General features: G+C 42.8%; 1 protein-coding gene across 1 annotated transcript in view; it reads right to left on the bottom strand.

Annotated features, from left to right (window-relative positions):
* LOC138595098 (alpha-1,6-mannosylglycoprotein 6-beta-N-acetylglucosaminyltransferase B-like) overlaps positions 1-27,428 on the bottom strand; it is a 124,275-nt gene that overhangs the window by 34,696 nt on the left and 62,151 nt on the right. The window contains exon 8 of the mRNA XM_069666420.1: positions 23,736-23,905. Within this exon, the coding sequence (XP_069522521.1) occupies positions 23,736-23,905 (170 nt within the window). The remainder of the gene's footprint in view (positions 1-23,735; positions 23,906-27,428) is intronic.

Below are 27,428 nucleotides of genomic sequence, written 5' to 3'. Positions count from 1 at the left end.
AGCCAACAGATGATCCACGCAAGCTGTGTGCACGCATGTGTGAGTGTACATGCTTTTCTGTATGTGTGTGTGTGCGTGCGTGCGTGCGTGCGTGCGTGTGTGTGTGTGTGTGTGTGTGTGAGTGTGTGTTTGTCTCAGTCACACGAAAGTTGAAGGGCATTGCAATCAGTGCTGTCAGCTAATGTCATGCCCGCTGTCCGTGCTGACAGAGGGCGACACGGGGTCAGCACTGAGGAGGGGAGCAGCTGAGCGATGACAAGAACTCAGCTGTGTTGTGTCTGCCAATGTGCGTTTATGTCTGTGTGTGTGTGTGTTTGTTTGTTTGTGTGTTTGTGCGTGTGTGAGAATAATATCCCCACACATGACAGAATAGACTGATGGTTACGTGTGGCATCAGATTCACATTAAATCTGTTGTGCTGCTCTTTATATTTACTGTTCTTCTTAATGTATGCTCCATCCCAAGAAGACACCACATATTAGTTTACTTATGTTCGAGCTTTGCACTGTATTAACTTTGCTGCGTATTTACGCTTTCTTCAACTTCTGAAGTTGCAGAACTGAATGCATAGGCAGAATAACCTCTTCATTTCACATCAGCGTGATGGAAATGTTTTGACACTCAAGGCTAAGCGCTGAATTTCAAACACATTTTTCTTTTTACATTCCACTTTTATTATTCAAGCAGCTCAAAGCAAATCAAAACAATCCCCTCGACGATGTGGGACATCCAAATTGCTTATTCGGTTACAGGATAAAAAACAGCTTGAGCGAAGCAACTTCATAATAACCGTCTGAAGTTGTTGTCTGATGTCTTTCCGGAAGATTATTTTAGATAAGTTTTATGCGTGCAAGAAAAAAAGTCCTCACTCTGCCATTAAAGTAAAACATACCGCAAAGTTCGGTGTGTACATTTTTTTCATCTAAAAAGTGGGCTGCATCCTTTATACCGTTGCGAACAATTAACCAGTATAAAATGCAGAGAGGTATGTTACTGTACTACGGTATTTTTACCCAGACGATGGCGCTATCCGGTTCTTTAGTGGTGACGTCACATCTCTGCTTTAAACTGTTTCCATGTCCAAGCCGCTACAACGTCTCCTTGTATTTTCCTCGCTGTTTTAAGCGAGGAAAACTGCTGACGCTTCGTCACGGACATGCAGTCAACGTTACCGTAGGCTGCCAGTTACTGCTAGCTACAGCACTGGGAGCTAGCAGGATTTGTCATGACGGTAGGCTGTAACTTGTGTGTTTTGAATGTGTTTTAAATGAAAATAAATTGAAATATATTCCGGGTTTTAGGGTATAGAAAACAACAATATGTCTATCACGTCTATTTCTATATGGGAGAGTTGTCAAGCAAAAGGAGCTATTTAGAGTGCAACGATAGTGGAAATGCAAAATGTGAACATGTGTACAAGCCTGACTGACTGTAAACAGTTTCACAGAAGGGTGCTGCAAATATCAAATAGTGGAGTCTTTAATGTCATGGAAATGTTGCCTTGGTGTTGCATAAGGTGACATCAAAAAGTTTCTGCCTTAAAAGTCCCCGATTTGAATTTGGTTAAAAAGTTTATCACCGTGACATGACGACAAAAATGCGCAACACCAACTTGATCCTCTTATGTGAGGACCCTGGAGGCAGCTGTAGGCAGGATAACACGCCCGCTTCAGAGAGACGAGTCGACTTTACGCGTTGAGGAGCTACCTCAGAGATGTGTGAGCGTGTGTCGCATGTATAGATTAAAAAAACACTTCTTGCTTTTGTAACTAACATGATTTATATATCAGTCAATGATAGTAAGGCATACTCACACACACACTTGTGCATCATCAAACACATCTATGTAATCATCTGTTTCCACATCCGCCTCTGATTACCACCAGCTGATGGTAATCTGTCTGCTCGCTGGCAAAGTTCCTTTTACTTGAACCACACGCGCACAAGCAGATACGTACATTACATACCATTTAACTCAATCTTTCACACACCAGCACTCGAATGCGCCGAAACACGCACACACACATATAGAGCAGCGCTCGAAGCAGCTGACAGGCCCCAGTTATCAGCCAAGTCAGGGTGCACTAGATAAGAGAGCCGCAAGGCATCATAAACACCAATACAGAGAGAGAGAGAGAGAGGGTGAGGGGGTGAGGGAGGGAGTGCAGGAGAGGGAGGGATGAATCAGAGATGAAAGGAGGGAGAGGAAAAAATTCAACACTCCTGTCAGAGATAATAAAATCCTACGATGAAGAGCTCCGGTGCGGAGAGGGGGAATTAGAGACGCAGGGGGAGAAGACAAGGAGAGAGAGGGATGGGGGGGAGCAAGGAGAAATGTAAAGTTAGTAGCATGGGGCAGGTAGAGAGAGAGAGAGAGAGAGAGAGAGAGAGAGAGAGAGAGAGGAAAAACCACGTGAGGCAAAGGAAGAGGAAAGAAGAAGATGGATAAAGAGGAAGAGGGCAGGAGACGAAAAGATTAAGAGGCTCAAAAACGAGAAAAAAGGGATTGAGAGATGGAAGACATCAATTTCAGAGGAGGGAGAGAGAGAGAGAGAGAGAGAGAGTACGTGAGTAAGAAAAAAAAGCATCAGCTATACAATGAAGTGATAATAAGAACAGAAAATATACCGCTAATACCTCTAAGGTCTGTCTTCTCTGGATGTCAGCGCTCTCGGAGATGTGAATTTACAGATAAACACACCCACACACACACCCACACACACACACACACACTGCATATGCACCCTTTGCTAATAAAGCAAGCTGCTGCTTTGTCTCCCAAGACGTCAGCCAGTCTGCTCGTTTCCCTCCGTCAGCTACTTTTGATCTAATCCCACTAAATCAAGAAGAATAAGAGGCGGCATTGGTTGTGACGGAGGAAGTCGAGGGAGCAGAAAACGCACACACACACCAGTGGATACACGTGCGAGACCACACAGCACACACACACTCACCAGTGTTAAAAAAAAATACATATGGTGGGATAGGGTGTGTAAATAGATACTTTGGCAGATATACATATCATTATGCTCTCGCACATGGTGCAGATCAGATAAATCCACTTTGCAACCTGCCACGGGCACTCAGGAAGGAATGAAACAGAAGCTGAGTGCCAGTCGAGTGTTACAGCGGGCAGATGCCTCTCGCTCGAGTGTGCAGCGAACACGCGCGTATGGATGAAAGTGTAGGAACAAACACAAATCATCTGAAGTCAAGTGGACGTGTGGTGGATGCAAGTGCCATCCCACATCCCACCACACACACACACACACACACACACACACACACACACACACACACACACACAGACACACACACACACATACACACAGCATATTCAAGTGAACTCATTAGTATTACCCAGCTGACAGGACGGAGCAGCAACTGAACTCATTTTTATCGATGTGTGTAGCAGACCATTGACCCTGTGAAGCTGCACTCAGCTGCCTGAATGGAGCTCCAGCTCCCACCTGAAATTAGACTTTCAATCCCACACGGGCACTAGAGGAAAGAGGTTTCCAGTGGCAGTCAAATGACAGAGAATAAATCCACCTCTCATCAAAACCTCAATAACATGCAGAAAAGTTTGCACAGTCATTTAGAATTCACAAGTAGAGCTGAAGAGCCGAAAAAGTTCCACAAGTCTAATATCTACCGAGGAGGATTTTTTGGCTGACCGCCGGGGTCGGCCCTACACATAGGTCTGTATGTGACTAAGTGAGTGAGTGAGTGACGGTACTTTCAGAGCCGTAGAGAGAGAGTTGCGACATCGCAATGGCGGATCATGGAGCATATTAAACCTCCACTGACGCGACTCTCTGTCTATACGGCTCTGGGTACTTTGTTCGGGGAGTAGGCGGGGTTGCTCCTCCGCTGCTCCTCCGCTGTCAACACGTTGTCATCGGCCTCATAAGGACAGTCCTTGTAACACATTGCTCACAAACGCACACATTGACCTGATGCCGTCAGCCACATGCTAGGTTTTCAGCTAGTCTTGTTTAATGTTTAATTTGCTTTTGGGGTGGCTGTGGCTCAGAGGTAGAGTGGGTCACCCTCCAATTCGAGGGTTGGCAGTTAGATCCCCCCAAAATTACTAAAATTAGTGTACGAATGTGTGAATGAAAGGGTTACCAATTACCATTTATTCCCTAAAACATGACAACAGTCATTTCAAGAATTGTGGGTGGTGGAATTAATAATAATAGTAAAGTTTATTTGTGTAGCACTTATCAAAACTAAGGTTACTGAGTGCTTTACAAAACATAAAAGCCCAACAATAAAATACACAACAATGAAGGAATAAAACAGGAAGTCATACCGAACAAAAGAGGAACAACTTAAAACAACGGTTAAATAAAAAAAACAAATAAATAAAACACCATGGATAAAACCTAAAAAACTACAAAGAGGCCTTTCAACATCTCCTCAAAAGTTATTTAAAAGAAGATACTGATGTAGACAGTCAGAGTTCCTCAGGCAGGTTGTTCTGTAGCCGAGGAGCCCGAACAGCAAACGCTCTGCCTCCTTAAGTTTTTAAGTGCCAGGTGGGAACATGAAGGAGGTTCCCGCCTGAGGATCTCAGGCTGCGCACTGGTTGGTAATGAATTATGGGCTGGAATTATTATTTGGAATAATGACTCTTATCTTTAATATTTTTGAGTACAAGGCCATGCTGGGTAAACTGCCCTCATATATATGTAACCTCCTGACACAGACCTCCGGTAGTCTTTAGCTCCGTTCCAATAGGTGGCTCTCTTACCAGGTTCCATGGGTTTGTACAGAGCTAGGGAAAAAAGCTTTCTCCTCCTTTGCTGCGTGGACTTGGAACAATCTGCAGAGCAAACTACATCTTGAAAATCTAGTCCCCTTGGAACAATTTAAAGCCATTTAACTGCTTCATTTGAGCCGGTCTTTGTCCTTTCCTTGTGTATTTGACGACTGTATTTCTTGTTTGTTATTGTTTTATCTTTATTGGAACTGTAACTGGCATGCTGTCTTGGCCAGGTCTCCCTCAGAAAGGGAATGTTGGTTAAATAAAAATAAATAAATGAATAAAGGCAAATGAGAAAATAGTGTGCTGGTGTGTTTGATGGGTTATCAAGAGGACAATCTTTGTCTTTTGGATGGATTTTTATAACACTTGCAGCAGATGTTCCAGGTTCCAAGAGGTTTTAATCTCGCAACATTTTCAGATGAAGTTTTACATTTGTTCAGTACTTTATGACCAGTTACCTTCACAACTAACAGCATCATCGTCAGCTTTAGCTTTACTTTGTGTTTAGTGCAGTTAAGCTAATGATAGGCTGCTAACATGCTAAAACAAAAATGGCCAACATGGTAGACATGATATTTGTGTGTACATGCCGACATCAGCATCATGTTCAAAGCGAAGTGATGTGCCTAAGTGCAGCCTCACAGAGCAGCTAGCGTGGCTGGAGAGCCATAGACGCACCACAATCTTTCCTGTACCAAGTTACGCTTGGGCTTAAACCTCATTCAACCTTAACCATCCCAGTGTACAATGAGAAAATAAAGCAACAGTAATTTGGTCTATCATCTGACAGCTGGAACGTTCCTGGTTACAGTCCCGGTTTGGATGGATGTAGGGGGCCTTTCTGTGTGGAGTTTGCATGTTCTCCCCGTGCATGGGTTCCCTCTGGAACCAGCCACAGTCCAATGGCATGCTCATTAGAGTAGTTGGTGACTCTAAAATTGGTAGGTGTGAGTGCCATGTTGAACCCTCCATGACCCTAAAGCAGCAGTGTCCACCACAGCACCAATGCAGTACGACTTATTTTATGCCGGTCAGTTCAGGGTGTACCCCGCCTCTCGCCCAATGACAGCTGGGATAGGCTCCAGCCCCCTGATGGATGGATGGATGGATGGATGGTTTGTGTGGATAGTGTGTAACAACTTTGAAAGCTACTAACAAATGATGATGTCCTGCTGACAGGAGCTTCCGATCCCTCAATTAGGAGGACTTAGAAATGTTCCAAATGAAATTACAGCACAACTGAAGTGAGACAAGAGGGGTTATAATAACAGGGCTCAGAAATGGGAGAGCTGCAGTCTGTTAACCATGAGAACTCAACAGGAATCCACCAGATAAGAGTGATAAAGACGTGGAGAAATAAAATAAATGGTTTCTGTAGGACACAGATGTTATGGACCGTCTAACATCTGCTCTCTTCTCCCCATCAGAGAAATGGAGCAGAAACACAATGTCGGTTTGTCGGTGAAAGAGCTGTAAAGAAGCTGTTAGAGCTGCGGCTGTCTAGACTGATATTGTAGGCATCCACAAAAAGAACTGCCAGTGTGTTTTGTAAGTGCTTTTCCCTGCTGGAGTTCGGTTATTACCCAGGATTTGCTGCACAAATCAGAGATAGAGTGAGAGGAGAAGGCTAAAGAGAAATAAAGTGGGGAATCAAACAAAAAGTAAAGGTGAGAGAAGAGACGGCAATCTATTCAGATTTAATGAAATCAACACCTTTCCTCGCTCAGCCTAATTTCAAGGCTGGCTGCACTAAAATGTCCCCTTTTTCTCTTCAGAGAGGGCACAGAAATATCAGGTGCAATAGCAGCGCGTCACTTTTTAAGCCATTAGGAAGAAGAGACACTGACAGCATCATTTAGCAAAATATTTTTTGGGTTAACTCTTAACTCCAAGGACGCCTGGTGAGGTAGAGCATGTAGGTACCAAATCCAATTACACTTGACTTTGCTCACATCAGCTGCACTCGCTTTATAATGCGAGTGGAGATAACAAGCGCTCTGATAGAACTAAAAAGCCCTGTCAGGTTTTGTAAAGGAAAAAGAGGATAATAAGAGGTGTCTGACCTCATTTTTAGTGGTGCTTGACACAGAAGTGATAACTTGCTGTCTCTGGTATGACTGTCATTTCGCTTACCTTGGGTGTTAGAGATGAAATTAGATATTCTAATGAGAATAAAGAGTTGAAACAGAGCTAGTGCACAAATAAAGGTGTTACAGTGAGTGATAAACGTTGGATTACTTTTGGGAAAACAAGGATAAGTAGCCTGAGTGTTGAACCCCGGTACCCAATTTGATCTTCTACCACCAGTCCCGGCTTTTACGATGCTCTTAATTGATGATGTATGTATTGATATTCCTCTCTAATGCATCACCCCGTACTTTCCCAACATCAAAACTGATGACTCTGTGCTGGCTCTGCAGGTGCTGCTCACTAATTTATCAGCTGTGGTCATGCACCATTGCACTGGAAACCAATTAAGGACCATTATGAAGTTCATAATCTTTCAGGCCAGGGCTCATTATTTCTCTTAACCCAGCGATTTAGTTCTTTTAGCTTCGCTCCACATTATCGGCCGAGTTTAGCCGGGTTTTAGGCTGAGTTACTGCACCGATTATGCTGTCTGAGAAAGTCACATAATAACTGTAATTAAAATACTAGCCCTGATAAAATTGTTAGGTAAGAAAAAACGTGTGTTTGGATATGTTTGTAGGTTACATTATCTAGCTGTATTACATTCATATTTTACATACAGTATGTCAGACATCAGACTGTGCCCACTGCCATCAGACCGTACAACAGCAGCGGGAGCGACTGTCATCCTGCTGAACAGCCCTACACTTGCCATATACTGTTATGCCTCCATACTACTGCACTATATTAGATTATCATTACATCTGATATGTTGTTTCTGCTGCTGTAATATATACACTGTTATTGACTTAATATTCCATATCATACTGCATTATATACGTATACATACTGTTATTAACATACTGTATTTATTTGACACTTTATATATTGCACCCTATTTATTCTGCACTATTTCATACTTTATACTGTACTGTTTCATACTGCTAAATGTTGCTGCCATTACACATATATGTCACTTTATCCCTACCAGGTCCCTTTAGATTGTCACTTATGTCACTTTCTTATACCAGGTGTATATATCTCTTCTCTAATTTATTTTTTTATCTATTCCTATTTCTATTTGTACTTGTCTTCTTGCTACTTGCTTCTTGTTTGTCTTTGTGCTGCTGCAACAACCACATTTCCCCTCTGGGATCAATAAAGTACTATCTTATCTTCTCTTATCTTATATGATGGAAATGAGCCTTCATTTTATGCAAATTTAAAAACTTGGTGGAACCCTTTAGTTTGTTTTTCTGCTTAAGGAAACAAACTAAAAAAGAACAAATGCATCTATTTTGTTGAGTAAATTTAAGCAAATACCAGCAGTTGAAGTGCACTTCATCACTGCACGTAATGTTACTGTGAGGAACTTCTGATTCGAGTCGATTTTAGCGACCCCTGCTGACAAAGTGATACGTCTCATCTTCGCTGATCTTGTCCTGTACAAAATTAGTAGTAGTAGTATACACTTTTCCCTTGAACATGTAAATAAAGGAACTTCCGGTCTGCACCCAACAAGCATTATATAACAGTTAGTTCTGACCGAGTAATCTGATTGGATAAGAGGCATTCTATTAGTTCTGATATAGAGGACAACATCATTGGGACTGTGTGTATCACTCTGCCTCAGCCAGGTGTTCTCAATACTGTTTATTAACATTACAGCAGACTGTGTATGTCTGTGGTAACCTGCAGACACAGAGTGCAGGAGGATGTTTGGTTCCAGTTTCAGTTAAGTTGTGGAACTAGTTGTGGCACGAGGCCATTACGACTGAATCACAGCCATGATGATGTTCAGTCAACATCACGACCTCGAGTGTGATATTTAATTAAAAAGGACTATATAGAAATAATCCATCTTATTCCTGACGGTCTTGTGTGCTTCTGTGGGTCAGAGGCCTCAGTATTACTTTCAATCTGTTTCACAACCAGTCAAAACAAACAACAGGTTTAAGTACAGAATCAAGAGAAATGTTACCACTTCATGCAGGTTTATAGTTTTACTGCATGACTGCTCTGGGGAAAAAATATACTTTTCAATCTTGTTCGACAGCTTTCGTCACTTTTCAATTAAAATGTTTCATTACCTTCCTGCGCACGGATTTAAATTGGATATGGAGCCTCAAAAGTTTAACAAACAATCCTATTTATTGATGGATTTGTTCCAATTCTTATGCTTGTATCGAATTGAATTCCAAAGAGTTGGCTGTAAATCTTAAAAAATCCGACTTCGACAATTTCAAAAATGTGTTGGCTGGCTTGTTTGTCAGACTTTGTAAGTTGTGTCCAATGCCTCAGTTGAGCGACAGCCTAATGTTAAATATATTTTTTGCAGAGTCAGCAAACACCTGCATTCATGAATTTTTAATGTATGGTGTTTATCCCAAATGTTTCCACACATAGGAAAAGCCCAGTTTACTGAGGGACTGTGCTGAAATGGGTCAGACCGACATTTTAGAATCTGTTTCTACCTAAGATAACACCTTTTTTTCTCTCCCCTACTTTTTTTCCTTCCTGCCTGCCGTAGGCCACTTCTGGAGAGGAATAAAGCTCGGTGAGGGAAAGGAGCTTGATAGATGGCTGATAGCGTTGGTTGTACTGGAGCTCGCTCAATGTGTCCCCGGGCCTCGGAGTATATTCAGCGGCACCTCCCCTGCTTCCATTCCCCGGTAAGAGGAGATTGAAAAGCCCTCAGCGCCTGCGTCTGGGATGATGAAACACACACACTCCCATGCAACACACACACCTTATCTTTCCCACATCCCCCTGCTGTACCTGTCTGCCCAGCTTTTCTTTTCTCCTCACTTTGTTTAGTCTGAGCCAACTGTTTTGGCCCCTCAGCCGGCGGAGGCTGACCTCTCTTAGCCTTTCTGCACGCAGTCAGACCACTGAGGCTGGCTTCACTGCCTTTATTCTCCACTTTACTCCTCTCTTCTGGTAGTTTCCTGTCAAACTGTGGAGAAAATGACCAGCCAAAAGTTGTTTCTCCACAGGAACATGAGACCTTCTTTATGGCCGACGTGTGAACAATTCTCACTGATAATGAAAAAATAACATTGATTACAACATTCAATTTAGGACTATCTGGCTGTATCGACCAGTACCTCCAGGATTTTGCTGACTTTTTCTATGATTGTTGCGGCCTGAAACACTGGATTTCACTGCAGATTTTTTCAAAGATTTGAAGTGTTTTGAGTTTGCTTGTGTTTTGTGTCAAGATGCCAAATAAAATGTTTGAATGAAACTAAAGAAAGCTGACCTGGAACAGTAATTTCGCACAGCTCGTGCACATTTCAATGCTATCCATATGCCCAAAAAGTATCTACACATTATGTATACATGCAAGATGTTCTACTTGTTGTTAACCACTGATAAGAGACGGTGAGAGACTATCTCACTGTACAAACACTCACTGAGATCAACGCTGACTCACAGCCTCTGGTTTTCGGAAAGTTAAGGCACCAGGAAGTGGCTAAGTAAGCTGCTAACAGTATCTGGAGATATTAAAAGGCACAGTAAACGATACTCTCTGATGTTTATACAACATTGCAGACCTCTGAAGATCAGTGGTGATGTACACGTCGATGCCTGTGGGGGAGATTGACTGGTGAGTGCTGAATGGCTGGACTGCAGCTGCAGAAGGGAGAGGTGTACGGGTAGCTCAGGAGAGCAGCACCTGGTGAGTTGATTGGCACAGCTGGTGCTCGGTGGCCAATCTGCTCTCCCCTTTTCACGCAGTAGCGTGCAGGACCTCGGGTGCGCTCCCACGCATGAGGAAGGATGTCACATTGACAGATTAAGCTCATCATCATGTTTTGTTGAACTGTTAAACTGTTTCCTGAGTTGGAGATCGGGCCGGTGTGCCAAGGAAGCCGGGCAGCGGAGGCGCACACTTTTGTGTACAGAAGCTACACAGCATATGGATACTGACTGCATCCATCTTGGATTTTATGGGCTTAATGCAATTTAGGATGGACTAAATAACTAACAGTTAATTATAACAGCTATCTGATTAACAACAATCCATACAAACACATGATGAATCTAAAAGTGAGAAAACATTTTTACTGTTTTCACAGGTTCCCACTCATGCCTCTCTTTTACCCACATTGTTCACTAAGTAGCCAAACTGATGAGGGACCCTTCTGTTTAACTCAGGGGTCTCAAAGTCGAGGCCCACGGGCCACATCCGGCCCGTGAGATAATATCATATGTCTGTCATAACTGGCTAGCCGCTATACAGCACGCACACCGCTGATACTACAAATCCCAGAATGCACTGCAACAGTGGGCGCACCAAGACCTGCGAGCACCAGCTGTGTGAGTTGGCGACATTTCTGAACGACATAACGAAGCATCTCACTCCGCTAAACCTGTATGATGCAGTGAGAGCGCTCCAAGCCAAGCTGTGCCTGTGGGATACTCAGATGCAGAAAGGAAACTTGGGTCACTTGTCATGTTGCCGAACAATCACAAACCAGGTCTCCACCGCTGCGTTCCCAACTGCGCATTTTGCTGATGGCTATTTTCTGACTCTGGAGCTCTGAGATTTAAATTTGAACTGCTCAGTGATCTGTTTGTAGTTGACGTGGAAAGAGTACCTGTAAACATCCAAATAGAGCAGCTGATAGAACTCTGCCTACAAGCTGCTCAAATGCTCTTCATGTTTGGAAGCACATACCTGTGTAAGCAACTGATGCACACCTTCACTACATCCTGACAGTATCAACAGCTCAGAACCTGACCACAAACATTAATGAACCTGCAGCCAAGACAAGATGCCGAGCATCTGACTCAGAGCAGAGGGCACTTAAATACACGTTTGCTGTAATCACAAACTGCTAATGGTTAAAATATTTGCACATTTTCACCAGAATGATCACATTTAAAATATTCTTATTTTCGTGATGATGTTGTAAATGACAAAAAAAACGGAATATTTAAGATTTTGTTGAGAAAAAATAAAGTTTTATGGCTGTTTTTGATGCATGTGATGAAACTTTTTTTGGAAACAACTTTGTGCCTTTATTTTTAATTTGATCCCTTTGGTTTGTTCTGAATTCTATAAGACGTCTTTGGAGCAGTAAAGTTCATATTTCTGTATGACTAATTTGTCATAATACCTCTGATAAAATGTGGTTTATTTAAGTCCGTTGTCCAAATAATGCTGACCCAGTTCGGCCCTCGTCTTAGACCCAGTTTTTAATTTCGGCGCCCTTTCTGATTGAGTTTGAGACCCCTGGTTTAACTGCATGTCTTGACGCAGCTGTGCCCGCTTTACTCACTGTGTCGAATGACAGGTAGAACGACGGCTAATTTCACTGCAACTTCAGCTGCCAATCACAGGAGACACATCGTAGAGGCCAGTAAGCACAGCTGACATAAAGCATTGTTAATGTTATTAGTTGCACCGTGTTGTGCTTTTTCCTGCTGTGAAAATTACGATCACAATATTCAGTTCAATTTTATTCACAATTTATATCATAGCTTATAACCAAGCTCATGGTAATACAAGTGCCGCATGTTAGAGGTGTAAAAATATAACTTTACAAGATGTACCAGCATTCACAGATCACCCACACACCAACGGTTGTGCTAAATCAGCTAAAGGAGCGTAAGCAGCGACTTGTCCTATATGTATCCTGAGTCCCAGTTGTGTCAAGCCGACCAATTAGAGGTAATGTCATGCGGAGATGTGAGTCAAAGCAACACAAGTAACAAAAGAGACAGTCACCCCTTGGCCACCCCTGTTTTTTCTTCTCGGTTCTTAGACAAGGGATGAGGGAAGTCATTACCAAGTGTGTGCTTTAGTTGTGTGTGTCTGGAAGGGGTTAGAAGTAAGGACAGGGGTGATGAAATGCTGTAAAAATCCGGGGAAGTTGCTAACAAGCACATTGATTTAAGCTTAGAGGGGAACAACTGTAGCGGGGAAGAAAAAGAACCAACAGACACAGAGAGAGGAGGCAGGACTGATAGAGACAGAGAGAGAGAGAAAGGTGAGGAGGCCGAGGCGAGCGAGGAGGGAGGAGATACAGCAGGATGTACCAGGGGAACAGAGGGCACAAGTATCAGATCTTTAACTTGAATGAAAGTTCTTACAACCCACTGAAAAGTATTCATTTACATGTAAAAGTCCTGGTTTAAGCACTGAGGAAGTAAGGCAGCCAGAGAATGTCACCGGCAGTGGTTTATATAGATTGGATTTTATATCCCAAAACACAGGCGGTATGGATGATATAATGCTTAGAATTCTGCCCTCCTGCAATACCATTAGTTTCTTCGTGAGTCTTTTGTCACCGGTCCGTCTGTCGTCTTTTATCTCCCTGAATCCCTGTGAATAGAGCTTGAGTTTGGGCTTTTATGGAGGAGCCAATTGCTGTGCAATAAATCTGAGCACTCGCAACAAACACATCGCAAAAGTTTGAATTTATCACGATGAATAAGAAAAAAACTTTTTTTGTAACAGGCCACTTAGCATGCCAACATTTTACCTGTTGGGTGGAGCCCTGGGAATGATGGCAATGCTTTAACACCATTTTGATGCAATGAGTTGAAGCCCACGCAGCTATTAGACACCCTGATTGGTGTCAATTTAGTGGTGAAAATACTTTGAATTCAGGAGGGACATGTTGCAAACATAGGTGCAAAACAACAGATAGATATAGAAACGAAGAGTTATTGCTTATATGAACTCTATCTTCATATCATTATCGCACTGTGAACAACGTAATCGCACATCAGAGTTTTCTCATATCGTGCAGGCCACAAAGTTTAAACTAAAGTGTCTTTGCAAACATAACCCCTGTTAACTCTGATAGATAAAATAGTCCCTTATTTGTTTTTTGGGAATAAATATAAACCCAACTAAATTATGATTTATTCCTAAGTGTTGGAGTTCGGTTTGTTTGTTTCAATTGCCAAAAAAGACTTACTTTTCATGTGCACCAGATTTTTAAGACAAGACAAAATGAGAGCATCATTGTGAGCTGGTTCTTTTTCACATTGGTTGGAAGGAAATATCTAAATTGAATGCAAACATTGACTAATTGCCCAGCCCTTTAAAAACGTAAAAGTAGAGTACAATCAAAAATAGTTATTTTAGCATTAAGAGTTAAAAGTACAGAAAATGCAAGACTGTTACCCTATTAAATCATTAGATTATTATTATTCATACATTCATTCATTCAGAACTTTCTCTAAAGTAGTAATCTCGAAGATCTCAGTTTCGTTCTCTTTGGTGGCACCTATGGCAATAAACGGTAATTGCGGGAGCACACTTCTCAGATATCCAGACAGTGTCGCATGTGTGACGTCCACGGTTGGCTCCGGTTGTTCCTCTTGATTTTCCTCGCTGACGGTTGCTTTCCTTTTCAGACTGTTTGCTTCATCTGAGCGTCGAGTTTGTTTCTTCTTCTTTGGATTTTCACTTATTTTTGAAGTTGTATCTGTAGTCATCCATCTTTCCTTTGTTTGTTCAGCCATAGTAGATTACTGTTTACTCGCAACACTTGCAGAGACGGGAAAAGCAGCCGCTTAGCTCCGCCTACCCTCTCTGGCAGACCAACCACTGCTGGCTGATGGAAAACGTGTCACGAAAACAGTCTGTAATACTGCAAATGCAAAGGCTTTCATCAGTGGGCCATAGGCTCAGTCACCGTTGTGTTACCTCATTTGGTGATAAACAGTGACTTAACAGACATTTATTTAAATGAAAATCTTCGAGATTATGACTTATTATTTTGACAGGTCGGTTGATTAATGGATTAACTGTTTAAGCTGAATCTGTGTAAACTGTTGAGTAACAGAAACGTAACCAGTGACTAAAGCTGTCAAATGATTGTAGTGGAGCAAAAAGTACAAAAGTTCCCTTTGAAACGTGGAGGGGAAAAAGCAGAAAGCGGCCTCAACTTAAGTACAACTACTTGAGGCAATACTTGAGCGCCACTTGAGTACTCGTATCTACTTAGATACATTCTGCATCTGAGAGAAGAGGCGAGTTCGCCTGTGGTTTGTTCTCTTAAAGCAGACAAAATGTTGCAGACTGAGCGTTCGACTCATTTGCACGCTCTAGTTTTTAACAAAGAGACAAGCTGACGCTCCATTTCCCAAACCCAACACACGCACGCACGCACGCACGCACACGAACGGCTCCCACAACTGATTAATGTTAATGTGCTACCTTTTCTCTAAAAAAAAGGAGCTACCTCATAAGTCTCTTTAGGAGTTTCACACACCTCAGCAGGTTCTCTCAAATAGAAAGAGACTGGATACACGCTTGCTTCATAACTCCAAGTGAAGATGATTTTAATAAGAGACGCCTCTCTGACACATTTAGCCGAGGGTATAATAATGTTGCCAGTCAGCTGCTTTACAAGTTGTTTCCTGCGCAACATAGTCAGCAACAGAAAAACAAAAAGAGAAAGCAGCGATGTGAGGCAGGAAAGAACAGCCTGATTACCAGGAAGACAGAAGTTTAAAGAGGATGTGTGTGTTCTGTTTGTGTGTGTTTGATCTCGCCTGCTCCAGGCGGCTACTAGCCAGCCTGCAGGAGGTGAACTGAGGTCGCTGACTCGCTCCGCGGGCTTCACTTTAACGATGGTAGACGGTGAGGGAGTCGAGATGATGGGGGATGATGGTGGGAGGAGAGATGGGGGGGTTATCGTGGACAAGACGAGGAAGTAGTAGTAAACACCTTAAAAAAAACGTGTGTCCACAAAGAGACACAAGGATGATCAAGCTACAGAAAAAACACAAGAGATAGAGAAATGCAGAGACAAGTGTGCAACTGAGACGATCTGAGGACCAATCCAATTTAATGCGGCATTACATAATCTCAGTAGGATAGCTCTTTTTGCATTAATCTCCTGGGTTATGCAAGCCATTACTGGGCCAAAGCTCCAGACTTAAGGCAATGAGCTTATGATGCAAACTAGCATTAGTTCACACACATATTCACCAGCACATATGGAGCCTTTCAGGTCCTGTGAAGTGCTCCCCATCACACACATCAGCCAAAGTTACACACAGACCAATAGGTAGATAAAGCACATGCATCAGCTTCACTAAAGTGGCTCGAGGCCTACAGGTAACTCTCACTGTCAGCCAGCTTCACGACTAGACGCCCTATAGGGTGACGGAAAAAAAAAGGAGATGTACCGAGAACAAAACAAAGAAACAAAAACACACATTATGTCAGTGTGAGGTGGAAACCTTAATCATTGCACTGGATGAAACAGATGCCTGTTCATCAGCTTCCTCTTGCTGTGAGAAAGAGCTTAAAGCAACCAGGGGATTTACCTCTGGGAACGACAGACTGACAATGATTTGAGACTCCTCTTGTTCTGAGAATGTTTGACTTTAAATAGAAAAGGAGACGGCAGGGAGGGGAGGTGCAAGCGCCGCTGCACCACCACTGTGGACGCTGAACTATGAATAGTTAAATGCACAGGGAATGTAGCTGGCAATGTACAGCGGCACATAAAGGTTTAATGGCACTGATGAAAGTTAAAGTGCAAAACATTAGTGAACAGATGGCTGTTACAGTTAACTGTTGGTGAGAGTGGTGTTAAAAGTGGCCACTACTAATAATGGAGCCATTATCTTGTCTCCTTTAAAAAGAACTGACACATTAGCTGTTGTGATGCAACTAATGATCAGGAAACAGAAACATTACCTGTAATAGTAGAACATATTAGTAACTGAGGATTTACTCATAACAACAGGAGGAATTCATAACAAGAGCATCAACCAAAAACAAGAGCATTAACTCATACCACTAGAATTGACTCATAACAAGATTATTAATCGATCTTACCGGAGTATTAACTCATAACAAGAGCAATTTATTCATAACAAGAGCATTAAATCAAAAGAACATTAAGAGCATAACACACACTGCTATTAATAACTCACAACAAGCATGAAAACATACTGAGATAATTTACTCATAACTCAGACTGTATTTACTAGCACTTCGTTTAGTTATTTGCTAACAGCAACAATAAAAACAGCAAGGAATTTTTAGTACTCCTTGGTGCAGGGACAAAATCAGAAAGCTGCACCTAGATAAAAAATTAGAGCATGTCTAAGGTCCATGTTTGATTTTTTGTAACAATGTCACACCAAAGAAAGTCCTGAGCTAGTGTGGATAAGAGCTGACCAAAGGGGCACCCGAGTGCTCAAAGTCCACACAGAAGGGCACTTTGAGGCCACCTGGACGTGCTAGAAGAGCACCTGGGCTCCAAAGTGTACTCGTACTGTGACATTAAGGTCAAAAGCAAAATGGAATTGGCAAATAAGGGCAGACATGTCCTGTTAGAGGGCAACAGAAGAGAGCTAAAGTGTCCGTTCAAATATATTTTTAATGCAGCTTTTATCTCCAGTCACCACGGCAGCAGGTTAGTTCCAGGTGTAAAGGAGCTCATAGAGTTTGAGACAAAATAAAAGAAAAGAATGGGCAACTTTTGTCATACGTGTATGTTTTTATGTGCTTCGTGTGAATAGAAGTGGACAGAAGATGAAGTAAACTACACCAGAGAGGATGGTCAGAATGAATGTGCCTCCGTGCTGTCGGCCTGTGCAGTCATAGATTCCAATTACCAGCTCATCTCAGGGACAAACAGACATGACACATATGGACTCCCTATTTCCTATCTCCACTTTACTATATTCGAGGTGTTGATTGGATGCTACTCCGTGTGTCTACACCTCCAACCCCAACAAGGCCCGGAGTCTGATCTCCATGGCAACTGAGATATTACCTTTAGTCAGGAGGAGATGGTGAACTCGACAACCTACCTGAGAAAATGAATTGAAACAGGGAGTGTACGGGGCGGAAAGAGTGAATCACACAGCTTGGACAGAGTCTGAACATTTAAAAGCCATGAGAACTCCAAATAACAAAGCAATAAACTCAAGTCTGAAACACTGATGTATACAAAACATGACAAACTTATTGTAGTCTATTGATTACTAGTATTAAATATATATGCTTGATCAGAACCAGTTTGTGCGATCGGGGTCAAAAGCATAAAAAGTGCCTCACATGGTTCGGCAACAAAGAATTACAGAGGCACAATTCCCTCCAGGCGTGTGCGCACATGTGAATGGGACAGACATTTGTCTGAAATTGTGTCATAATTAGCGTGTAATTTATTGACTTTTTGCTGAAAACACGTTTTTAGAGATCCTGGTGACCTCTGACCTTTGACCACAAAAATCTAATAAAATCATTCTAGAGAACTTATAGACTGTATAAATTTTTTTTATTTTTATTTTTCAAACATGGTTTCTGTCATTATAGTTAGTTCTTATCATGTATTTTTGATTTTTCTGACAAGTTTATTTTTAATTAGTTATTTGATGCCTCTAAAAGGATGATTGACAGCTCTATTGACAAATACGGCTCCTGCAGCCAATCAGTTCCGGATTAGCAGAGCAGAGGAGGAACGGCGAGAGGAGACATAACTAAAACAATCACTACAGTCATTGAAGTTTCCTTATCTGTGAACATTAACCTCAGACCAACACAGAGAAGCTGTTCTGCTGTTAAACACGCCGACGTGCGGGATCCTTGCTGTTTTATTCTGTAAGTTAAGTGTGCATTTTGGTTAGCGGAAGTGGCTATGGTGGCTCCACCTGCAGATCTCTACTGCACAGACTCTGGCTCCAAATGATGTCACTAGAACAAGATGGCAGCGCCTATCACGGGGCTATTTTGGCATCAATTTCGTATAATGACAGCAGATGGAGACGCGTCTTCCATTTTTATATACAGTTATTGGTCCAAGTCAGTTGGTCCAAGAGTACACAAGAATGGTACATATTGAAAGATTGACAGATGGACATCCAGCCAGCGAGGAGGCATAAAAAGAGAACATTTTAATTCATCCAAAGCAGCTTCTAATTCAACTCTTCATCTTGCTTTTCACAAATCGCCTATTTGTGCTGTCCTATAATAACACCTTTACTGCCTTTGGTTACTCCGGCTAATAATAACATAAAGACTAATGTACACATCCGCTCCCTCATTCTCACATCAAGGTGACTGTACAATACACAGACTACTTCTCTAATCAACTCATGCTCCGGGCCGTATACTGCAAAAGGTTATTGTTCACTCCTGCGCCAGATTCTCTCATTTTCCAGTATTAGTGAACTTTCTGTCAGCCTATTTACAGTGTGACAGTATGAGGCAAAAGTTGCTGATCATCCAACTTTACACGTACTGCTGCAGCCCTCAGTAATCTGGACCCTTGCGTCTGTAATGTAGAGCAGGTGGAGCACTGTCTTTTCTCCTTCACACACCAATACATCTCAGGTGCCTCGCCAATCAAATTGGCACCAAAATCAGCCTCATTTCCATCAGGGTACTCAGTAAGTCCCCATTGTGAGGAGTGCACACTCAGCAGAAACGGGGAGATGCAAAAATCTGCAACAAATTACCTCAGGTCTTCGGCTGTTGTGTGTTGGAGGGTAAATGATGCAAACTACGTGCAGAAGTGAAGGACAGTAAGGTATCTGAAAAAAGTGGGTGGCATCTATTAGCAAGCCTTAAAAAAAATTCTAATGCACAACTATTATTTTCATATTTGAATAACAAGAGTCCACGCCCTGACGGATGTCAAGTCAGCACTTTGCAGTACTCCCCCTTTCTTCCCCCGTCTCCCCTGCAGGCCTCTCCATACACACTTTCTCATCAGTCAATGCACCCACACAGTGACAGCCGTGAGACTGAGATATGTCTCCCCTCTGTCTCAGACAAGGGAGATTATAAGTGAATGATTCCCTGTATCATTATGCCCTGCAGGCCTCAAGACAACATACGTAATGAAATTAATAAAGAGAGAGAACAACAAACAGAAATCTGAACAATAAACTAATTTGACCCCCTCCCACTCTCACCTATACGCTGTGATTGGCTCAGGGAAGCACAACAGCGCCCCTCCTGAAAACGTCCCGTGCAAAGCAAAACAACAGAATAGATGCAGAGGAAAGGGTCTCACAAGGGTCTGCACACACTCAGTATGTGATGGTTTATATTCTATTTGTTAAAGTCTAGGATTTTTCTGGGAAAATCCTACTGATTATATCTTTAAGTCCAGCCAACACTCTAACCAGTGTTCATGTTATATACAGTAAACAGTTAGACCAAATCATCCCCTCAGTGGCCAATTACAGCTACCCTCTGCTTCCTCCTCAGCCAATTACAACCCTCAGTTGTGGCTATGAGAGCAATGTATCACAGTCTACACACACACACACACACACACACACACACATACAAATCATGGTGGAATTGTGGAGGTGGGTGCACCCTCGGCAGTTTTTGTTGTGTTTTGTTCTGGTCAGTGCTGCCCGAAGGAAAAGGCTAGAAAAGTTTTGAAAACAGTGTTTGGACTCCACTAAGCAGCCGCTTTGGGGCGATGGTCTGGCTCTCTGCTTGGTTTTCTGTTCGTCTCAATTGGCCAGCAGGTCCAGACTGTCAGACTATCGGACTGTAACTGGCAACATCTTTGTGTGTCTGCCGATCTCTCCGGTTTGTTTGTATCTACCTGTTTGTCTTCAGGGAAGAAAACAAAATGTTTCACCTCCTGTCTTTGAAAGTGGTCTTGTACATTACTGGGAGTAGAAGTAAGAAAGAAAGAAAGATGTGCAGTATCTCTATAACGAGTGAGGGAAAGTTGGTGGAGAAATGAGCTACTTAGACACTCAAAAATAGCAAGACTTTTAAAAGAAATCTGAACAAAATTTGTGGTATACAATTTTAAAATCGAAAAGTAAACAATGTAACAGAGCATTATTTATCTGTCACTAAGCCTCTCTAATTCTTAAACACTAGCATAGAATAATCTGAAGTAGCATAATAAATCAGCATCAGCGCCCACAATGAGATCAAGACAAGACATCTGTGTGGAAATGCTGAATTTCATGACATTTCACAAATGTGTTTGCTGATTTGCATCCGATTGATATTCAGTGTGAAATGTTGATTGTAAGCTACTCGACGTGTGAACGCTGCGTCATCCTTTCCTCCTTTCTTGTCTGTTTACTGACAAAAAGCAATGATTGCATTTGCATTGTATGATATTATACATAATGCAGAGACGCAGCGTAAGTATGACGTAGATTTTTTTTATTTTTTAACCATGTACATTATGAAGTCACAACAAATGAAGAAACTTCAAGTCAAGTAAGACACTGACCCTAGGGCTGCACAATATTGGGAAAGCTGACATTGTGAGTAAGTTTTTGTTCTGCGATATTTATTTAATTGTAAAAAAAATACAGGGAATTATACCAGATAAACGCAGTGTGTTTTCATGTACATACAGGCTACATTTAGCAAGCATACTTTTTATTATTTGGGACTTTTTCCTCTAACAAAACAAAAACAATCTCCTACTTTAATCACTCTTGGTTCAGTGACTCTGACACCCGCGTGACAAAGTAGAGAGAGAACAGGAGGAGCGACACGTTACTTTATTACATAAATACAAACAGACGTGTGGGCCTCAGGTGTGTTATTAATAGGGTATGTCACCTACCATTTTGAACGATGTTCAAAAGTCGGTTTTAGCAGCGTGACCAGATCAGTAACTGTAACTTTTGGGAAGCTACATTAGGTTGTAGCTACTTAATGTAAGCACTTCCGCTCCATTACCAGCCAGTATGTGTAGCCACAGCATTAACCAGCACCGGGACAAGGGGGCGCTGATAACGGCACACTGAAAGGCCACATCGCGTAACTAAGAGCCTGCCTCGATCATCCCGCAAACATGATCCATGACAGCAGCAGCGTCGCGTGCTTGTTTACAGTTTCCAGGCAGGTGACACAAACAGAGACTCTGCTGCACAGTGGTCAGTTCACTGAAGTGCTGCACTAATGTGTATCAGACGCACTAGATTAGTGATGGAAAACGAGAAAATGGCGAGTACTCCTTCTGCACCAAACAACAATAAAGCAGCCGCAGGAGGTGCTGCAGTTAATCTGCTTCACTATCGCACGTCCTGCGATGTGACTATTGTATCACAACTGCATTTGTTAAACGATTCGTCGTGCAGCCCCAACTGACACATTTTAGAGAATGAAGAACACAGCAGTTTTATCTTTTATCTGCCTTATCCCCTTGGTTTACCCTCACATATATATTTGTTATGTCTTACTGAAAGCAGGTACCAAATGAATGAAAGCCGCGAGAACAAAAAAGTGACACGTCAACAAATATATTCAGACATACTTCCACTTTCCTGCAGCAAACCGTGTGGAAAGATTGACATCAGGAGGCAAAGTGATTTTTCTCACACCGGTGTTTATAAAACACTGAGTCAGGATCCACATGCAGTTTACGGAAAGCTTAGACTGCATTCCAGAGTAATCCAGAGCTAAAAGCTATTTTTCCTTACAAAGCCATTCAATGTGAGCAAGATAAACAGAATAATTCCTCATGCTGGTAGGTTAGATTGTTCCGCACGATCGCCTAAAACATCACAGCCTGGGTTGTGCAAATTTTTAAATGGAGGTCCCGAGACGCTGCAGCGGCATGCACCCAGTAAAAAAACGACACTGCCATCCATTTCAAGCCTGACAACTAAACTCTGCCTTGTGGATGTCCCTGCCATCTCCAAGCTCATTTTTTAGATATAAAATTCCCCTCGATTTTCCCACTCTCTCTGCTCCCTGCAGAGGTGTTATATGTCTACGGAATGACTGCCAAAGGCTGGGGGTCAATACAATACTTCTTCTATGATTTGTGGGAGTTGTCGCAGGCAGTGCACAGGGTAAAAGAGTACAGCGGGGTCTCTGTAGACATCATTATATTGATCTATACTCTACACATGTGTCATCGCAGTGATCAACGATGACAGACAGACAAAGGCTATCGGCCCAATCAAGGCTGAACAAAGACGTCGCCCATCTATAGGGTGATTCAGACGTCTGTACCTCTAGAATGCATAATTTCAGTGTTCGGTATTTGCCATCCATCGCCACGGGAGTTTGACAATCTGTGTGATGTATTCAGTCCTGGCTACCAGGTAGATATCGCATGCACTGGGCAGAACAAGCCTTAGGGATCTCTCCCAACAGGGCTGATTTACATCCATCCATCTGTGCGCGTGTGTATGTGTGTGTGTGTGGGTGTGTTGGCTCTCCAGCTGTATCCGTCAGCAGAAACATGCAAGCGTGCTGACACAGGGGATAAAGAAACACACACCAGTGCAGACACGCTGACAGGAAGCTGAGGAGTGCGTCGATACGGGATCGATACAGCTACAGATAAATCAACAGGACCTTAGGGCCCTCATAGCTCTTTGCTTTAAGTGGGACCGAGGTGTAATTAGAGCACAGAGCTTTACTACACATTTTTAAGACACTATGTGGGAGTAAAGGCGCACATTAATAACGGAAAGGTTGTAAAGGATCATTGTTTTTTTGTCACTCCTGTCATCAGGGGTTATTATGTGGACGTTGTTTTGTATCCCTTCTTGTAAACGTGAAATGTGACAGGCTGACATGAAATTAATTTACAAAGCAAATAAAACGTGCACGTTAGAAGGTTGATTCAGGTAATCAAACTGTTTACTAAAGCCTTAACCCTGTCGATCAATAATCTCCTTTCAAAGCAAATATACTCTTGTCCGGATAATCCCTCTATCGACACAACGTAGCTGGTCAATTGGAGAAATGTCACCCACCAGCTTCTCTTAAAACCAGTTCATTCTGGGTTTCAGCTGTGGCAGAGACTCCATAGATCACGTTCTCTATCACCTGCTCAAAACCAGCAACCAACACGGCAGCATTCGGCCGGTTTAGCATTCAGTAACTCACCCCTGCAGCTCCTTGACGGACATGGAGATCTTGAGGTTATGTCCCAAAACATGGAGGGCAGTGAGGATGTCAGCCCACTGGACCATTTCGCCAAGAGGACCCCCCTTCAGCACCTTGGGGCTGAAAACGTCTCCAGACTCCTCTGTCAGGAAGCCTACGTGGACCAGGATCTGAAGGAGGACAGGGCAGAGGGTTAAAATGCAAAATGAAGAAACATGTAGGAAGAACATTAACTGCAAAAAGAAACAATGTTGCTCAGCGTGAGTTAAAGCAGGAAGACTGTTTCAGACTCATTCATTAAGTCATTATTCATTCATGTCACGTTCTCTCTCTCTCCTCTTTGTCCTTCCTGCCTGGTGATCAGCTGATTATGGCCGTCTAAGCACCAAACCAACCTGATTTAGCCTTAAATTCTGTCACTCAATCACCCTGCTGTTGTCAAATTTTAAAGCTCTTCTCCTTTCTCCACTGTCTGTCTGTCGTTTCAGCTCGATCATTGCGACCCTCCTCCACCCCAGCCACCTCCAATCCATCTCATCAGTGTCCACGTCCAGCTCCTCAGCTCATCCTGCATCCTCTCTTCACCACCACCAGTGTCCAGACTCCATCAGGTAGACAGTAGATGGTAGCTCAGTCTGTAGGGACTTGGCTTCGGAACTGGAGGGTGGCCGGTTCCGGTTCAAGTCCAGGTACGGACAAAGCACAGAATTGGGGCTGGTACCCGGAGAGGCATGTGTATATTTCGGGCCTTTCTGTGTGTAGCATGTTTGTAAAAACAGAGTGAGAAAAAAGAACAAAAATGTCCCCTCGGGGGGGTTTTCATCTTTTCAAACTTGTAAATAAATTACTGTTCACTCATAATGAAGTCTCTCCTGATTGAAATGATTGTTAACGAAACACTCACCCAGTGCTGAAGCTGTTAAAATCTGCTAATGACTGTCATTTAGTCATGATTAAAATAGCCTTTTTTAAAGAATATTTTTCCCTTTATAAACATGCAGCAATTCTTCAGCATGTACCATAATGTACATTTGTTACACTTACACATTTTTCAGACATGTGTTTGTGGCAGCGCAGTAGTTTTCAGATGCATAATGTATAATGTGTGTGTTCCAAAGTAGATTGAATTCAATCTGACTCCCATTATAATATTTATAGATGTGTGCGTACTGTGTAAAGTTAAGCTCCTTGAAAGTTAAGCTTCGGCAGTGCAAACTGTTTTAATGAGTTTGAGGATTAGAATCATTAGAATTTCAGACTCTTCCAAAAGAAAATTATGGAAACTAAAAAAGTAATTCTTTTGAAATCCCCAACGAATTATCCCCTCATGCCCCAATGGAAAAGCATGTGCATGTGGAAATCCATCATTATAGAGTTTAGCGTGCAGCTCATTTCATATTCAGCGTATGCCTATGCAGATAACTGCTGCAGCTAATTTCCAGGCAGGATGAGGAAATATCCATTTGTTTTAAAACAGCTTGTAACACGTGATAGATTTATCACAGTCTATATGTTGCAATTTTGCACAAACAAGCCACGGCCCTATCATGCATGTCCACCGAGTTGCTGCATAATTATTGCTACCCACCGAGAAATGAGCAACACGTTGCCTTTCACAGCGGATTAAACACAGCCATGTCCAAACGTTGCCCTGCTGAGTAATCCTGATTAACTAACGCAGCATGAACACCTCCATGCAACATGCAAAATGAGCTTAAAGCCAACAGTGTGGAGTTTGCCAGAAAGTTTCCTGTGCCTCTCTCTGCTGCGCACTGCATCCTCACTCTGCTTTTAAATAACAAGAGAGTGAAAACAGAGCTCCGGAAATCTGATATGTCATTATTAAATGTAGCTTTATATAGCGATAAAAGGTGTTACAGCTTTATAAAGCCAGTACAACTGCCGAAGTCAGTCCACCGAAAGTGAACATGTGCAGAATGCATGTAAAACATTGGACAATGGTGCGTGTGCCGCAGAGTCAAGCTCCAGTGACACTCCAGCTGGCGTGAAAAATCCCCTGATTTAATAAGCCTGCTCTATTAACTTCTGCTTCATAAAAAAAGATAAGTGAAATTTAATTACAGTTTGGGTGGCAGATGGCAAGAGTGAGAATTCGCGGCGCCTGTGCTGCTCACTCTGCTGGCTCGGTGGTGGTTGTGGTGCTGGTGAGGGTGGATCACACAAACACTGGCAACCACGCACAAATGGAGACAGAAGGAGCCGAATTTCACACACTGGCAGCAGCGGCGGCGGCGCAGGAACACGGCTAAATAAATATGAGAAGTATCACACTGAATAACTGTGGACTGGATTCTGTAAAACTGGCTTCAATACACAAATGTAAAGTTTCTATAGAGAGAGAGACGGCTTTACATATCTGGCAACCTGCAGCACGATCTGACTACTGATGAGGATTTCACTTTACCTATAAAAGCCGGTATTTATCTCCATGTGCAAATGTTAATTCCTCTGTATGGGGAAAATAATTAAACTGGAGTTCACTGAAACATATCAGAGCAGTAACCTTTAAATCACAGGAAGGGAAAAGCTACAGAGAGAGAGAGGAGAGAGAAACAAAGGCAGGTGTTTCTCTCTGTCTTTTACTGTGCAGATCACCAGCTCACACTCTGCCAACACAATCTCGTACATTTGCTCACGCACGCACGTGTAAATGAAGCTGAACGAACAGCCACGCAATGGGAAGCCGACAACCAAGGGAGTAGCTCTGAAGCTAAAGCTTCCTCATAAACTCCTGTTATCTCGGCCAGCTGCCTCCCTCAGGAGTCTGATCTCACACGAGAGAGCGGAGCTCTTTATACAGTGGACTTATGCTACTCCCAGATGGTGTGTGCCTGACTGTGTGAGCGTGTGATGATGGAATTTGAAGTTTGTTTGTTTTTGTTTGTTTGGATGCATTTGTTTCACACGGACATACATCAATGAACTCTGCGCGTGTGTTGATGTTCGTATGTGTTCAGCGTGAATGCTCGCCATCAGCTCGAGGGATTCTAACGGATCTAAAGCTGCGCACTGCTGTTAGCGTCCTATGGGGATCGAACACAAAGACCTGCCAAACCCGCTGAGACAGACACAGAGAAATGATAACAACAAACTCACGCACAAATCTCACTCACCTCTATGATGCCGCGTCGGCTGGGTGCATGTTTTCACGCACTCTCTCTCTCATTCAAATTTTTAGACACAAATCCAGATCTTTTAAAAAATCGCTGCCCCAGCTCTGAATGTATTTTTTTGGGGGGCGGATTTAACTGGTGTACGCACAAGGAAATCTATTGTGTTTCATGTCAGGAATGTTTCAAGTAATGAAGCGTGCGTCTGTGGAAAATCCTTGGAAAGTCCTTGGTGCGTACACACGAGAGCAGGAGAGTACAAGTGGCTCTCAAGTATGCGGTAGCACTCCACTGCTCCACTCAACTCCACTCATCGCTAACAGGCTAACGACGGGAGAATGCTAATGCCTGTTTCAGCATCTGTTAGCGCATGGATACATGTGTGTTTGCGCCCCTGTTCGCTCATGCTCTGTGGCCCTTATGAAGGTCGCAGCTGTCCAAAGGAAGGCAACACAAGCTGGCACTGCCAACCATCACTACTCCACCCTTAACTTCACCTTCTCCGTCATCCTCCCTTTACGCCTCTACGGACGACTTCCTCCTCTTAATTTCTCCTCACGTC

This window comes from Semicossyphus pulcher, unplaced genomic scaffold, assembly GCF_022749685.1.
Source record: "Semicossyphus pulcher isolate SPU_LCO1_2020_fin unplaced genomic scaffold, fSemPul1.0.p SCAF_17, whole genome shotgun sequence".
In the NCBI taxonomy this organism is placed as follows: Eukaryota; Metazoa; Chordata; class Actinopteri; order Labriformes; family Labridae; genus Semicossyphus; species Semicossyphus pulcher.
Note: the sequence above shows the minus strand (reverse complement) of the source record. Positions and strands in the feature narration are given on the sequence as shown.